The sequence below is a fragment of the Protopterus annectens genome, chromosome 9.part0 (genome assembly GCF_019279795.1).
Source record: "Protopterus annectens isolate FY-2018-M chromosome 9.part0, PAN1.0, whole genome shotgun sequence".
Classification (NCBI taxonomy): domain Eukaryota; kingdom Metazoa; phylum Chordata; order Ceratodontiformes; family Protopteridae; genus Protopterus; species Protopterus annectens.
In genome coordinates, this window is record NC_056743.1 from 750651859 (window position 1) to 750666536 (window position 14678).

Sequence of the window (14678 nt, forward strand, 5' to 3'; positions counted from 1 at the left end):
TACCAGCTCCGAATTTCGACGGTCATCAAATGCTTGACTTAGCTTTCTTACAACAGAGTGCACCATTGTTACATTTTTGCAATTCAATATCCAATGCAGTCTTTTCACATTTAAGAGAACAAGCCTGTGGCTTACATTAATATTTACAAATGACAGAATTATCTACAAAATTCTATCTGGCTAGGGTGGCAGCCTTTACCTATCTTCAAGCATTTACCCCCTGGAGAACTCAAGTTAGTTTTTCAAGTGACCCTTGAGAAATGCTGCTTGAGAAGGTTAGGTCTATCTGAGTATACCTTACCCCATTCCCTGTCTCGAGAGCCCATCTGCGTTGGCATTGCTAATCCCACTTCAGTGCTGCACTGACATATCATATGCTTGCAACCCTAGGTTCCATCTTAACAACTTGGCATTTTGCTAGCTGGCTCTGTTCTTCCTTGTCAGGTCTGTGAGGGGAGCAGTTATGGTACTATAACTGGGAATGAACTTTCTGTAGTATCCTGTTGTCCCTAAGAATGCTCTCACCTGCTTTTTGGTAGCAGTTGCAGGTCATGCCTGAATGGCTTCTATTTGGCAGGTTCTGACCTGATCTTACCACTCTCCATTCTATGTCCTAGGTAGGAGACCTCTGCCATACCCACCTGACATTTGCTCAGTTTAGTGGTCAACCCTACCCTCTGTAGTCTGCCCAGCACCTCTCTAACATGTTGAAGGTGCTCTTTCCAGGAATGGCTGTAGCTGGCAATATCATCTAGGTAAGCAAGGGCAAACCCTCCTGCTAGGATATGATCTACCAGCCTCTGGAAAGTCGCTGGGGCATTTTTCATCCCAAAGGGCATCTTTGTGAACTCATACAAGCCAAAAGGAGTCACAAAGGCTGACTTCTCTTTAGCACTGGGAGTCAAGGGCACCTGCCAGTAACCCTTGGTAAGATCAATGGTTGTAAGATATTTAACCCCACACAGCTGCTGTAGGGCCTCATCTGTCCTAGGCATAGGGTAAGCATTTGACTCTGTGTGACTATTTAACTTTCTGTAGTCCACACAGAACCTGGTGCTGCCATACTTCTTTGGCAATAGCACCACTGGGGGGCCCAGGGATTGTTGGACTCTTGACTCACCCCTAGTTCCAACATTTCCTGTATCTCCTCCCTCAGAGACTGTTTGACTTCCTCAGGCACCCTATAAGGGGCCTGCCTAATAGGCCTTTGGGGTCCTGTATCCACCTGGTGCTGCACCAGGTAGGTGTCCCCTGGTTTCCCAGTGAACATGTCCCCAAACTCCTGTAACACTGCTTGGATTTCTTGAACCTGGGTAGGAGATAGCTGCTGGGACATTGCTACCCCTTCCACTGAGGTGTCAGTCCAAGCCTCACTGAGGAGATCAGTTACCAGATCTCCCTCAGACTCCTCCTGCAATCCACTGCAAATGATCAGCACAAGGGCCTCCCTATCATGGTAAGGTTTCATCATGTTAACGTGGTACATTTTGTGCCCCTGCCTTCTGTCTAGCAGTTCCACCATGAAGTTAACACCACTTACCTTTCTTACCACCTTGTAGAGTCCCTCCCAAGCTGCTTGCAGCTTGTTGTTCATAGATTCATAGGTAGGTACTAGGCTATCTGCCCGAAGGCATTTATAAGCCTAGCCAGAATGTGTTGGCTTTCGCCGCCACCTTACATTAGTTTTCTGTGGCTCTGTCCAGCAGAGCCACTGAAGTGATCCCCGGGGTAAACTTTCTGTTTCCCATCCACTCGTCAAGGTTTCTCTTGAAGAGTGTTAGCGAGGAGCTCTGCCTAATGTAGATTGGAATCTTGTTCCAAAGCAGGTACATCTCAGGTATCTTAGTGGCAGGCTCCTCTGAGGATGGTGTACAGGTTTATGGGTTATAATCCTGGAAGTGGTTGTTATTTATAGGCCCTAGGGCTGATAGCCTAGTACCAACCTGTGAACCTATAATTCACCCCAGGGATCACGTCAGTCGCCCTGCTAGACAGGGGTCCAGGGAAGTAAATAGTGTGGGAACAAATAGCCAGGGAATTGTTATGGCTAGGCTTGTATAGGCCCTAGGGCTGATAGCCTAGTACCAACCTATGAACCTATGAACCTATAAGCATGGGAAGTCTCTGTGACAGGAATCTATCCCTCCAGCACGTCCTATTTACTGTTGTGGTGAGGTTTAGATCCCTAGAGCATGTGGCTCGAGGGGATAAGCTTTTCTTTAGGTGGAGCATGTCCATCAGTTTTAGGGATGGACATGGACTTGTATGTCAGGCAGAGATCACCTCTGAGTAGGTGGTATGCAACCGAGTACAGCTGGAGTTTCTTGAGTCATGCTGCATAGGGCATCTGTTTGAGGCCAATGATCCTCTTGGTGAGGTACTTCTGTGGTCTTTCAAGCTGTTGCAGTTGTGTTGTAAGATACATTCCAAATGGGGCATTGTACTCTATAATGGGTCTGATGAGCGATGAGTAGAGGTGCACAATGACCTATTTTGATCTGGATGCGAACCCTTTTGTGATAAGGTGTGCCACGTAGAAAGATTTTCTAACCACTTTGGCAATGTGATTATCAAAGGAAAGTTTACTGTCTACTTGAGTCCCCAGATCCCTTATTACATCTTCCATATTTAGGAAACTACCACCTATGTGGTAGTTTGTGGGTACTTTGTTTTTCAAAAGGGGGTGACTATGCACTTTTTGGCATTTAGCTTGAGGCCATGATTTTGACACCAGGTGTCCGACTCAGTGAAACCTTTTTTGGAGGATGTCTGTGTCAGCCGGAAAGTCAATTATAGCCCCTAGTTTGCAGTCATCTGCGAACTTGGTCAGCCATAGTCCTCCTGTGCTTGCCTGTACCTCTGAGAAGTATATGCCGAACAGGAAGGGTCCTAGGACTGAGCCCTGGGGAATGCCACTTGTAACCAGCTTAGAGTCAGACCTAGATCCCTCAACTCTTACCATGTGGGTTCTGTCCGTGAGCCAGTTGGCAACCCATCTTGTGACGTAGGGGGTTTATGTTCAGGCTGGTGAGCTTGTCTATAATACCAGAATGGGGAATAGTGTCAAAGGCCTTTGTGAGGTCTAGGTAGGCTGTGTGTACCACCTTTCCCTCGTCTATAGCCTTGGTAACTGTCTCAAAGAAGTCCACCAGGTTTAGGAGGCATGATCTACCCTTAACAAAGCTGAACTGGGTAGGGTCCATAGTTTGGAGGTTCCCAATGTCTCTGTTAATGAGTTCCATGAAGATGCGCTCCATAGCCTTGCAGACCAAGCTAGTCAGGCTTTTAGGGCGATAGTTTCTGGGGTCTGTTGTGGCTCCACCTTTGTGGAGCAGAATAACCATTGTTGTGCTCCACTCTATGGGTATGTAACCTGTGGAGAGGCTGAGTTTGAACAGTGTGTTTAGGTGAGGGGTTAGTTCGTCTTTGAGCTCATGTAGGACGCAGCCTGGGACACAGTCCGCTCCCATTGATGCTGTATTTTTCGCTTTGGAAAGGGCTGTTTTAACCTGAGTGTCTGTGATTTCAGGAGCTCTACATTCTTCTGGTATGGTTATGGGCCCTTTTGGGGGTGAAAGGGGGGGTGAAGATTGCACTGAACCTGTCTGCGAGGATTTTGGCAATATCAGCCAGTTCAGTGTATTTTGTACTATTCTGCACTAACTCCGAGCAGATCTGAGCATTGCCACTTAGATTCTTGACATAGCTAAAGAATGCCTTGTGGTTATCTTTGGAGTCCTTGGAAATTTTTCTTTCGAAACTCACCTTGGATGATTTTATGAGGGATCGTAGTTTCTTGCTGATACTGATGAGGGATGTCTTCCCTTCTTGGGATTTTACTATTTTCTGTACTAGTTTCCTCCTTCTATTGTATAACTTGTGTATGGCAAGAGTCCAACAGACTGGTTTCCTTTTCTTGGATGAGTGAGTCTTGGTTTTGCTTGGGATAGCACGATCCATGCATTCTTGTAGGTGCCCATAGAATGCATTAGTAAAGGATTTTGCAGCTTGGATAATGTTATCCTTTAGCATGGGGGCTTTGAAACTTTCCACCTCGGTCTTAAGTAACGCGAAGTTTGCTTTTGAAAAGTTTTTCACGGTGGTTTCCTTGTCTGGGGGTGGGGCGGAATGTGGATATCCAAAGTGATTTGTTTATGGTCAGATCTAACCAGTGAGGGGTTGACCTCTGGTGTGGAGCACCAGTCGCCCATGTTGGTGATGATCAGGTCCAATATGTTGTCACCTCTGGTGGGAGTGTTGACCAGCTGATCCAGGGCGTTTGAGTTTATAAATTCTAGGAAATGTTGGGCAAGAGAGTTAGTACTTGAGTAGTTCTCCCAATTAATGTTTGGGTAATTGAAATCACCCAATATTAGGGTGTTTTTTGTAGGATCTTTATATTTCCCAGTGTTTCCAGAAATGTGAAATGGGGGTCCTGGGACACGGTGGGTTATCTGTAGCGAGCTACAATTTGAATTGCAGTTTTTCCCATTGTTAGTTGCATGTGGATGATCTCTGAAGCATTGTGCTGTGCCACTAACCTGGAGGTGTGGATATCCTTGATGAATATAGATACGCCCCCACCTTTTGTATTTCGGTCTGGGTTCTGTAGCCAAAATGTATGGTATGAGTTGTAGCCTGGTAGTGCTGGGGTGCTCTCTGGAGCCTTAAACCAGGTTTCTGTTACTGCACATATATCGATTTTCTCCATACTGAGGAGTGCCTGAAGTGTGTGCATTTTGAGGTTTAGACTTCTGGCATTGAGTAGCATTACCCTCAGTTTTTTGTTACTTGTGCTATTTATGGCTGTGGGTTTGTCTTTTGAGCCTTGCCTAAAAAAGGCACTATGGGGGTGGCAAGAGCCTCGGCCAGTATTCAAAAGCCTAAGGGTGACAGGTGCAAGCCATCTCTAGTGAAGCAGCGTGGCTAGTCAAGCATGTCACCCCAGGCGGACAGACACTGGATCTCCTTTGAATGACACCAGAAACTTAGCCAGTTGTTGAAATTGATAATTCTTTCTTTATACTGTGGTATCATTCTTGGTGAGGGCAGGATGCTACTCAGGGTCAGGGTCATACCGGCCTGGGCTACAAGATCAGGGAGCTCTTCCATGTCTCTTTTCATGTAGTCCAGGGAGGTATGGTTCAGGTCATTCACACCAACATGGACAATGATAAGAGTCGTATTTGTACTTGTTCTTGAGTGACCTGAGTGCTTGTGTTATGTGGTGGATCCTGGCACCCGACAGGCAGCTAACAGTAACTTTCTCCTTATTCAGCCTAGTGAGTGGGACGTCAGTGTGCCTGACTATAGAGTCACCTATGACTAGTATGTTGGGTATGTTATTTTGCCTTAAGGGCTGTGATTGCATGGCACACTGGTTTTGTGAAGTATGTGTTTCATGATTTGTGTTGGGGGGTGGAGGTTGCTTGGATGTCTGCTTTGGAGGTCTCTGTTGCTTTTGCAGATTTTTATTTAGAGCCTCCGAGTATGTTTTCATGGATTTATGTGTGTTTTTTGCCGGTGCTGGTTTAATGGGTCTATATGAGACTGGTGGTGTGATGCAAGTATTTCCCTTCTCCTCTTGACTGTCTGATCCAGCCTTGGGTTGAGAGAGCTTAGCCTCCAGTTTAGCTGTATAATTGCATCTCTCACATGTATTAGTGTTTGGTGGTAGGAGGACAGGGTTGTCTCTGTACATGAGGTAGTAACATTGCTTCAAAATGCCCAGATTCACCAGTTGGACTGGAGAGTATGCCTGAAACTGCCTTTTGGACATTCCTGGATAGGTACAGTGAACTGTTTTACTGAATGGCTGGTAAGGTTGAATAGAGAGCCTTGTCCTTCTGTACAGTATATATGAGTGTGTCTGACAGGAATGAGAACCATTACCTGCTGCCCCACAGCATACTCTCTATCTCGAGCATTCCTGTCATACCACACCTTATTCTGTTGTTGGGCTTCTGCCAGGTTCTCTTGGGCCAAGCCCATGAGTTCCCTGAGCCTTGTCCTGAGGTTTAGGACATATGCCACAACAGACTCCTTGTGAGGTTAACACTCACCTTCCCACTCATCACAAATTAAATCTAGAGGTCCCCTCACCCTATGCCCATACAGCAACTCAAAGGGTGAAAAAAACTGTGGATTCCTGGGGAACCTCTCTGTAAGCAAACAACAGATGTCCCACTCCCTCTTAAACTGGTCTGCAAATGCCCGTATCATGGACTTGATTGTAGAGTTTAACCTCTCAACAAGACCATTAGTCTGAGGATGGTAGGCGGTGGTCTTCATGTGCTTCACCCTACATTACTTCCACAGACAAGCCAGCAAGACTGATATGAAATTGGCACCTCTGTCAGTCAGTATTTCATTTGGGAAACCTACCCTGCTGAAAATCACTAACAAAGAATTTGCTACCTTTTCTGCCTCAATGGAGGACAGAGCCACTACCTCAGGGTATCGTGTAGCATAATCCATTACCACTAGGATATACTTTTTCCCTGTGGAACTTGGAGTACTGAGAGGCCCCTCAATATCCATAGCTACCCTTTGAAATGGCTCCTCAATCACAGGCAAAGGCATCAAAGGAGCTCTCACTTTGTCTCTTGCCTTGCCTACCTTTTGGCACTGCTTACAGGTCCTACAGTACCCTGTTACATCTCTGCAAATTCCAGGCCAATAGAAGCTGTGCATAATATGTCTCTTTGTACGTGTTATGCCCATATGACATGCAAAGGGAATATCATGGGCTATGTCTAGAAGCACCAGACGGTAGGCTCGAGGCACTACCAACTGCTGTACCCTCTCACCTTCTAGCCTTCCCTCAGGGGTCTGCTCTCTATACAGTAACCCTTTGTCCAAGTATACATATTCCCCCCTTCCCTTGAGAATCAGGTCCCTCATTAGCTACCTCTCTCAGGCCTTGCAATGTAGGGTCTGAGAGCTGAGCCCGTCTCAACTCTGTCTTTGTAACCCTTCCCAGCTCCCCTTCCACAGGAAGTCTGGCATCCTTTGACAGTGGTGCCTCACTGTCAGCCAGGGTACTACTACTCGCCTCTACCTTTGCTGTCCCTCTATCCAAGAGAACATCATTACCCACAAACAGCTGTGGCTAACCTTCAGTTTCACTGCTACAGAGTAGCTCCCTCCCTGAGGTAACCACCTCACCAATCCTGGCTGCAAGTATGCAGTCTGTCTGGGTCTCCCCAGGCTACCAGACTCACATGCTGGTCTCCTAGCCTGACTGTGTATAACTGCATGAGCACATGGCACTGCATTATCAAAATCATTCCCTATCAGGACATCTGCAGGATGGTAGTTCGGTACCCTGGTTGTCTCTAGACAACCTACTATTGGCATTTTGTCTTCCCCACTTACTGGCTCTCTCACCTTTTTGTTCCCTACCTTGCCTGTGTAGACATCTTTATGCCACATGCCCACACTGGTTTCATTCAAAACATTTAATCCTAGGTCCTGGACATGTACCTTGTCTAGTGGCTTCCCCTGCTACTGGCAGATTCTGTTGAGGCAGTCTGTGCTGCCCACCATGGGTTCCTTTAGACCCATAAGCAGTACTGGGGGTCCTTTTCCTGTGCAGGGATGCCCTGCTTGCTAGGTATAGATCTCCCTTCTTCCCCAACTCATGTGAAGTAGCACACTGTCTATCAGCTAACTAGATCCTCATGTCCTCAGGCAATATGCTAAGGGCTTGTTCCATCACCAAAAGGTCTGCCAGCCCTTCGGAAGTGGTTACCTGACATCCACTCACCCACTTATGAAAATAAGTGCTCAGTTCAGCAACATATTCACACATACTTTCATCTGCCTTGCATCTATGCTCACATAACATTTTCCTATACATTTCAGGTATTAGCTTAAACAATTCTAACAAGTGATTCTTAACAGCAGTATAAGCAAAACATGCAACATCAGACATTTTGGACAGCACAGTTACAGCTTTACCATGGAGTAAGGGGGTAAGGAACCGTACCCAGAGCCTTTGGTCAACATTATACTGTTTACATACCCTCTCAAACATATGAAGAAAGCTATCAAAATTATCCCCCTCTTTAAACTGCGGAAGAAATTTGCTGACCTTTTGTGCTTCTGGGGTCCAGTTACTCCCTTCCCCATTACCTCCATGATTCTAGCGAAGAGTCAGCATCTCCTTCTCATGCTGCTTCTGCCTCTCTTTTTCCTCAGCTTCCAGGCATAGCAGTTTCTCATTCTCCTCAGCCTGTAGACATCTCAGTCTCTCAGCTGCTTCTATTTCCAAATGCCTGACCTCCAACTCAAATCCCTTTAGCTCCAAATGGATTTTTAAGTCCTCTGCAGAAAGGTTGAGCTGTCCATTCTCTGAGTGTGGTACATCTCCACTACCAGACTGATTGTCCTCCTGGTTGCTGTTTTCTGCTGCAGCTGTGACAAAAGTTGCAATCATGTCTGCCTTAGTCAGGTTTCCATGCACCAGTTCCCTAACCTGGCACATCTCAGCCAGCTAGCTCCTTGTCAGCTTTCTGTACTCCTTTGTTGACATACTGCCTGCTCTCCCTAACTAAGCTAACAAAATAAATACATAAAGCAATTGTGATCTGAACTCTGAGTATTCACTGTGTGGCTGATTTAGAGTACAAAACACCTTCAGTGATCACTGTACACAAGCTACAGGAATTCACACTACCCACACCATGACAAGCCAATTAGTATTTGCCAACCAATTAATATGTGGTGTTGATATCCCACCACTGCCACCAGTTAATATGTGATGCCCGTTCACTGGCCCAGCAGTCAAGGAGCCTCATTCCTCACCACTATCACCAGTAAGGGGTGTCGATATAGGGAAGGGATAATAAATACACACACAGTAAAGTACAATTTCCATTAAGAGCACACAGAGATCACAGTCAGTCTGGGGCTGGTTTCTCCCTTTCTCTCCAGGACCCCAATAAGACTCTCCACTGGCACAGCTATAGGGTCCAGATCTCAGCCTAGTAGGCAAGCTAAAACCTCCAGCGCCCTCTCTGTCCAACCAGTGCTTTGTGTCCCTGCCTAAGTAGCTAACACACACACACACACACTTTGAGATAAGAGTTATATACAACCACACAGACACTACTGGGGAAGGCTGGCACAGGTTCTCCAGCTGTGCCACTTTTTCTGCCTAGTCTATATGGTAGAAATCACTGCCACCACCCAACTAATATTCATTAGCTACTCAAAGGCCCTTAAAAGGGTGTCCAATTATTACTGTGCAATATTATTATCCAAATGATGTGTGGCCTAACAGTCAAGGCTTATTTGGAGTGACTTGATAGTTGGTACAGCATCACTATATACATCCAATGTACTCTTAGAGCTTAAATTATCTCTACACAAAACAGCCACAGGTGAAAGGTTTAAAAATATGTAATAATAAATAATAAAAACACATGACAATACTTCTTATTACACAGTGCTGGTCAAGAGTTCAGGGATCACAGAGAAATACTTAAAATAATACAGTTGCAAAAGTTCTGACATCATAGAAAAACAAACTAGTCTAGTTTTCCTATTTCCTAGCTATATCTAAGAGAAAACACAATTCTAAATAACTTACATATAGAGCAAAGCAGTGCTGGTGATGGATGTTCTCAAGACAAAATGCTCTGAGCTCTCTGATTCTCTCTCTTTAAATTGATAACACAGATCTGCTTCACATGACATCATTCTTCACACTTCTCTGGTGTTCCCAGGCTAACAGAAACTACATTTATATTATTTACACCTGGTCAGAAACCAGAGCAATAAAGGACATGTATACATGCAAATTCTAGGCATTAACTCGTGTCTTAAAACAATAGGCAGGGTGCCTCCCTCTAGACATATCAGCTCTGAATTTTTACATCAAAGACAGTCTTAAAATGCTTGACTTAGCTTTCTTATGGCATAGTGCACTTTTGTTACATTTTTTGCAGTTCAATATCCAATGCATTCTTTTCACATTTAAGAGAACAAGCCTGTGGCTTATATTAATATTTACAAATGTCAGAATTATCTACAAAATTATATCTGGCTAGGCTGGCAGCCTTTACCTATCTTCACAACCTGTAACAAAAATAAATGAATAAATGAGGTCATTGTGGACCATAACCCTCAACTCTCAAACTCTTAGTGCAAGATATCTGGACAAAGATAAAAATAATGGGTGGACAAAGGCCCACAATAGAATAGGTATCTATTTTAAATATTGCCATATAAACTTAGAAAATTGGTAGAATAACAGGATTTCTGATAGCTTGCATTTTCAGAAGGCTGTGAAATCTGAAATTCAAATGTATGTCATTATTGTGGGACTTCACTCATCTGTGATTTGCCAGAAAAGCACACAATTATGAGGATCAAGACAAAAAATATGATGCAAAAATGTGGGTATTCTGCAAAAATCTGGACAGTTGGGCAGTGAGCTATGGAGAAATCATACCTCCCAACTTCTTAGCACAAGAAATCTGGACAAAGCCTAAAATAATGGGGGGGGGCAAAGGCCCCAAAATAAGGACAGATTTTAAATATTACTCTTATAAACTTAGACAGCTGATAGAATTAAATGATTTGTATTAACATGCATTTTCTGATGGATCTGAAGTCTGAAAATAAAATGTACCTCATTACTTAGTGACTTTGATCATCAGTGATTTGCCAGAAAGCCACACATTTTATGAGAAACAGTCTAAGAGTATGAGGCAAAAATGTGGACATTCTGTGAAAATCTGGGCAGTTGAGAGGTACAAATACTACCCACAATGAAGTAATGCACACATAGAGGATTTCCTTCACCCCAAATAAAAGTTGATGTTTCCATCTACACTTAAACCTCAGCAAACTAGGTATGTGTGTAATACTACAGATGAGAACAGTGGACAAGAAATTTTGGGTGATTATAGCAGAAAAAAGTCTCAAAACACATAGTTTAAATTTTGAATGAAATACAGTCTTCTACTTCAGTCCCCCCATGTAAAGAGACATATTGTAAAGAGACATATTCCACAAATTACTTTTTCTGGCACACCTTTACATTTTCATAAGTATTACTAGCACAGCTCACATCATCTTACTCCCGGAATCAGGAACAAATCCAGAAATACTGAGGGACAGTCATGGACACTAAAAATATTAGTACTGTTAATTTGAGAAAATTGTTGAATATGAGACTGTGAATAAACACCATTTTATGAGACTGTGAACAAACATGCATTTTTTAAGTAAAGTTCAGTGTTTAAGTGTAATCCACCAGATTTTCTCCTAAAATTGCCCCGACCGAATAAGGCACATTTGAGAAGTATGCGATGACCTATGAATAATGCCATTTTGCATATAACTCTAAGAGGGGTTTGTGTGATTTGCAATTCTTCCAACCTCAAAATATCAAAGTACTGGTCTTTAAAAAATCACAGTAGAGGGTCAGAACTAGGAGCATTTTCTAACAACACTCATTCTTCTTTTGGCTTTTCCCAATTCGGGGTTGCCACAGTGGATCACCTGTCCGCTCATGATTGGCAGTGGAGTTTTACAGCGTCAAGTTGCCAGCCCGGCGGCGCCCAACCTTCCACAGAAGGCACACACATGCACACACTCACACCTAGGGCCAATTTAGAGTGTCCAATCCTGCTGCACCATTTTCTAACAACACTAGAAGATCTTAATCCGCGGTGGTGGTGCTGCAGCTGCGGTAGACTTGTCGCCTCACAGTTTGACGCTATCCGGTTCGATTCTCAGCTAGAGCGTCTTCTGCGTGGAGATATGCATGAATGAGCGTACCTTCGTTGAAGGTTGTGCATCAAGGCTGGCAACTCGGCCCGTAAAAATCAACTGCCACTCATTAGCGGACCGGAGTTCCGCTGTGGCGACCCCTAACCAGGAAAAGCCGAAAGACACAACAACTAGAAGATCTTCATATGCTCCACTCTGTTTAATTAATGGAACGTGATTTTTATATAGGCTTGCTTTATCTATTTAGTAAAATATGTACCCATAAACAAGGCTGACTTTAATAGGAATATCTAGGAAAATAAAAGAGCAAAAAAACCCTGATTAAATCACAGCATTTGAGAGATGTGATTTGTGGACATCTGACATAAGGATTTCTGTCTGGACAACCCCCTAGATTACAGAAATTATGTTGTTCATTCAAAGAGCCCAGAAGCGTAGTGTGTAAGTAACTGAACAGGTCACAGCAGACATTCATTCCTTCTCTGTAAGAAATAAACACTTCTGTCAAGAGGCAAAGAAAAGGCGTCTTCATACAACACCCACTGCTTTCAAGGTTTACAAGTTTCCCTACCGCGCCCTTTTATCTTTACACATTTTATGTAATGTTACTGTAAAAGTAGGTTGGCTCACGCCTGCTTGCTTTCCATTTATGATTTATTATTATTATTATGTTTTTGATTTTACCTCACATTTCTTCCAAATGCCCCCCGAAAGTAAACAGTGCCTCTTAGAAAGCGGAGCACACAAAATGTGGTACGGCTTTGTTTGCTGACTAAAAATAAGTTTTCACCGATTTTTATATAAATTTCGTTAACACTAAATACCTGTGAAACTGGATTTTTTAATACAAAGTCGGGAACAGTTGGTAGTTCCCGAAATGGGGTTAAGTATGTAAGCAGTGTCATACATCTTATTCTTTAAATAATTAATGCTGTGACAAATATTCTCTGCCAGCTAAATGGCCTGTATTATAGCAAAACAGGCTAGCAAAGTTGCTAAGATCCGTATACTTTCTGCTCCAGTATCGTAAAACAAATTGTGACCGTTTTTTGTCGAGGTGTTTGCCCCACTGGGAAACACGGAGCCGCCCTGTTGTGAGGAGCTGCGAGCTGAGAAGCGCGAGCACCACGTCACACACACTCTAGGATCACAACAGAGCGAGAAAGCGAGCACGCGACATCAAAGGTACCTCGCAAGCCTGGGCACGGTGGTACTGCTACTTCTCCAGCTGCCCGTACAGTAAGTGACTTTGGACTTACCCGGAGGGGGACCTGTGTACCGACACCGGGCTTTGGCATCATGCAATGTGTTCGGAGGGAGCCGCGACGCACCGTGTCAGAGGAAAAGGTGCTAGAGGAGGAATCTTATAAAGTGGCTGTAGCAAACGGTACCAAACTTGGTAAGTTTCGCAACTTAAGCCAACATCCGTAAATGTCGTGCCTCTCCTTCCCGTAATAAAACTGCAGTGATTTAGATTTATTGACAGTACCTGCTTTGTTGTTTATTTACATCTGTCAAGAGATGTTTCGGTTGTGCAGGCATTCATAAACGTAGGGGTTCGGTTTGGATTTGAACTGTAGCCCTCACTGAGACAAAAGTTAGATGATCGTTTTTGTTACCTGCTACTGATGGTAAGAGACCACAAAGAGATAAAACACTTGCAGAATCATAGCTGATTTGCAAACTAGAGTTCTTAATTTCACAGTACTGTTTCCAGTGTTCTCGTCTCCCTTAGCGCATCCCCTTAATTCGTGTCCTTAGAATTTGTCAAGTTGTTAACAAGTTTAGGTTCTGCCCCATTTTATCTGTCCAAAATGCGTACTGCGACTACTTTGGGCACTCAACGGTATTTACAGTGCAGCCTGTATTACTTCAGGAGTATCCTTCGTTGCAGTTTAAGTGGTTCCTTTTCTTGGAGATGCGACTTTCATAGTAGTATAGTGGAGAATAGTCTGAAAGTTTTTGCCATGTTCACAGGGTTATTTCTCTGTGTAAATTATACTATACTTTTTTTTTACATTTATGGCGCTTTTACTTTTGCATATTTCTCAGGTGTCTGTGATTTTCATGGGTATCCTTGATTTTGCCTAAATGTTTTGCTCTCACACAGTTGTAAAAATGTATGTTGATACAAATATTATTGCGTCAACATTTTAAGTGAATATCATTGACACACACAAAAACACATCCTGTTTTGGGTGTTTTATTCGTAATTAAATGCACACATTCCCCCAACTTTACAGATAAGTTTGTTTGGGAAAAGGAGACTTTTATTACAAGCATCCTGTTTTTCTGAGTCATGGTAGTCACTAATACATTTTCCACATGTATTATGACATCTTCTAGGGTAATAATTTTTGCATGATGAAATTCAGCTGCCCCACTCTTACTGTGCCTTAAGTGATAACAGTGTTTTTTCTGGATGGTTCACATGCCATAATGGTAGTGCTTCTGCTTGCTGGTTCCACATTTATTGTAGTACAGAGATTTGATTGATGTTGAGGTTTCAGATTGAAAAAAAAAAACTGCTCCTATAGAGCTGCAGCATTTGCATACCAACCTAGAAAGTTTTTCGTTAGATTGCTTAAGCAACATTTTTCCCTTAAAGACATTCACAAGCACAACTGAGACAGTTCTTTTAAAGGTGTAAAGGCAAATGAACCATGCAGCATAAATGCAAAATACATCATGTAAAAATCCTGATTAATCATGGGAGAACACGAAGGAATGTGGTATAAAAATATACAGATTAGAATTCACTGTTTTTGAAGTATAACTGTATCATTCAAGACACATTCATTTCTTTCAGCTGCAGAAGAGTTTTAGCAGAATAACATGAGCATGAGTCATATTTTATGGCAGAAAGAGTTGAATTAAGGATACTCTTACTCAAAGCAACAGCAGCTCCATTACAAAAGTATATTTGGCCTAGT

General features: G+C 43.4%; 1 protein-coding gene across 2 annotated transcripts in view; it reads left to right on the plus strand.

The window, feature by feature from the left end:
* The window catches only part of LOC122811507 (1-phosphatidylinositol 4,5-bisphosphate phosphodiesterase delta-1-like), a 969949-nt gene that overhangs the window by 309339 nt on the left and 645932 nt on the right, over positions 1-14678 (plus strand). The window contains exon 1 of one of the 2 annotated variants that reach the window (XM_044083388.1): positions 12691-13144. The exons of the other annotated variant lie outside the window; for it this stretch is intronic. Within the exon in view, the coding sequence (XP_043939323.1) occupies positions 13045-13144 (100 nt within the window). The 5' untranslated portion in view covers positions 12691-13044. Of the gene's footprint in view, positions 1-12690; positions 13145-14678 lie in introns of those variants that run through there. 2 annotated transcript variants of the gene reach the window in all.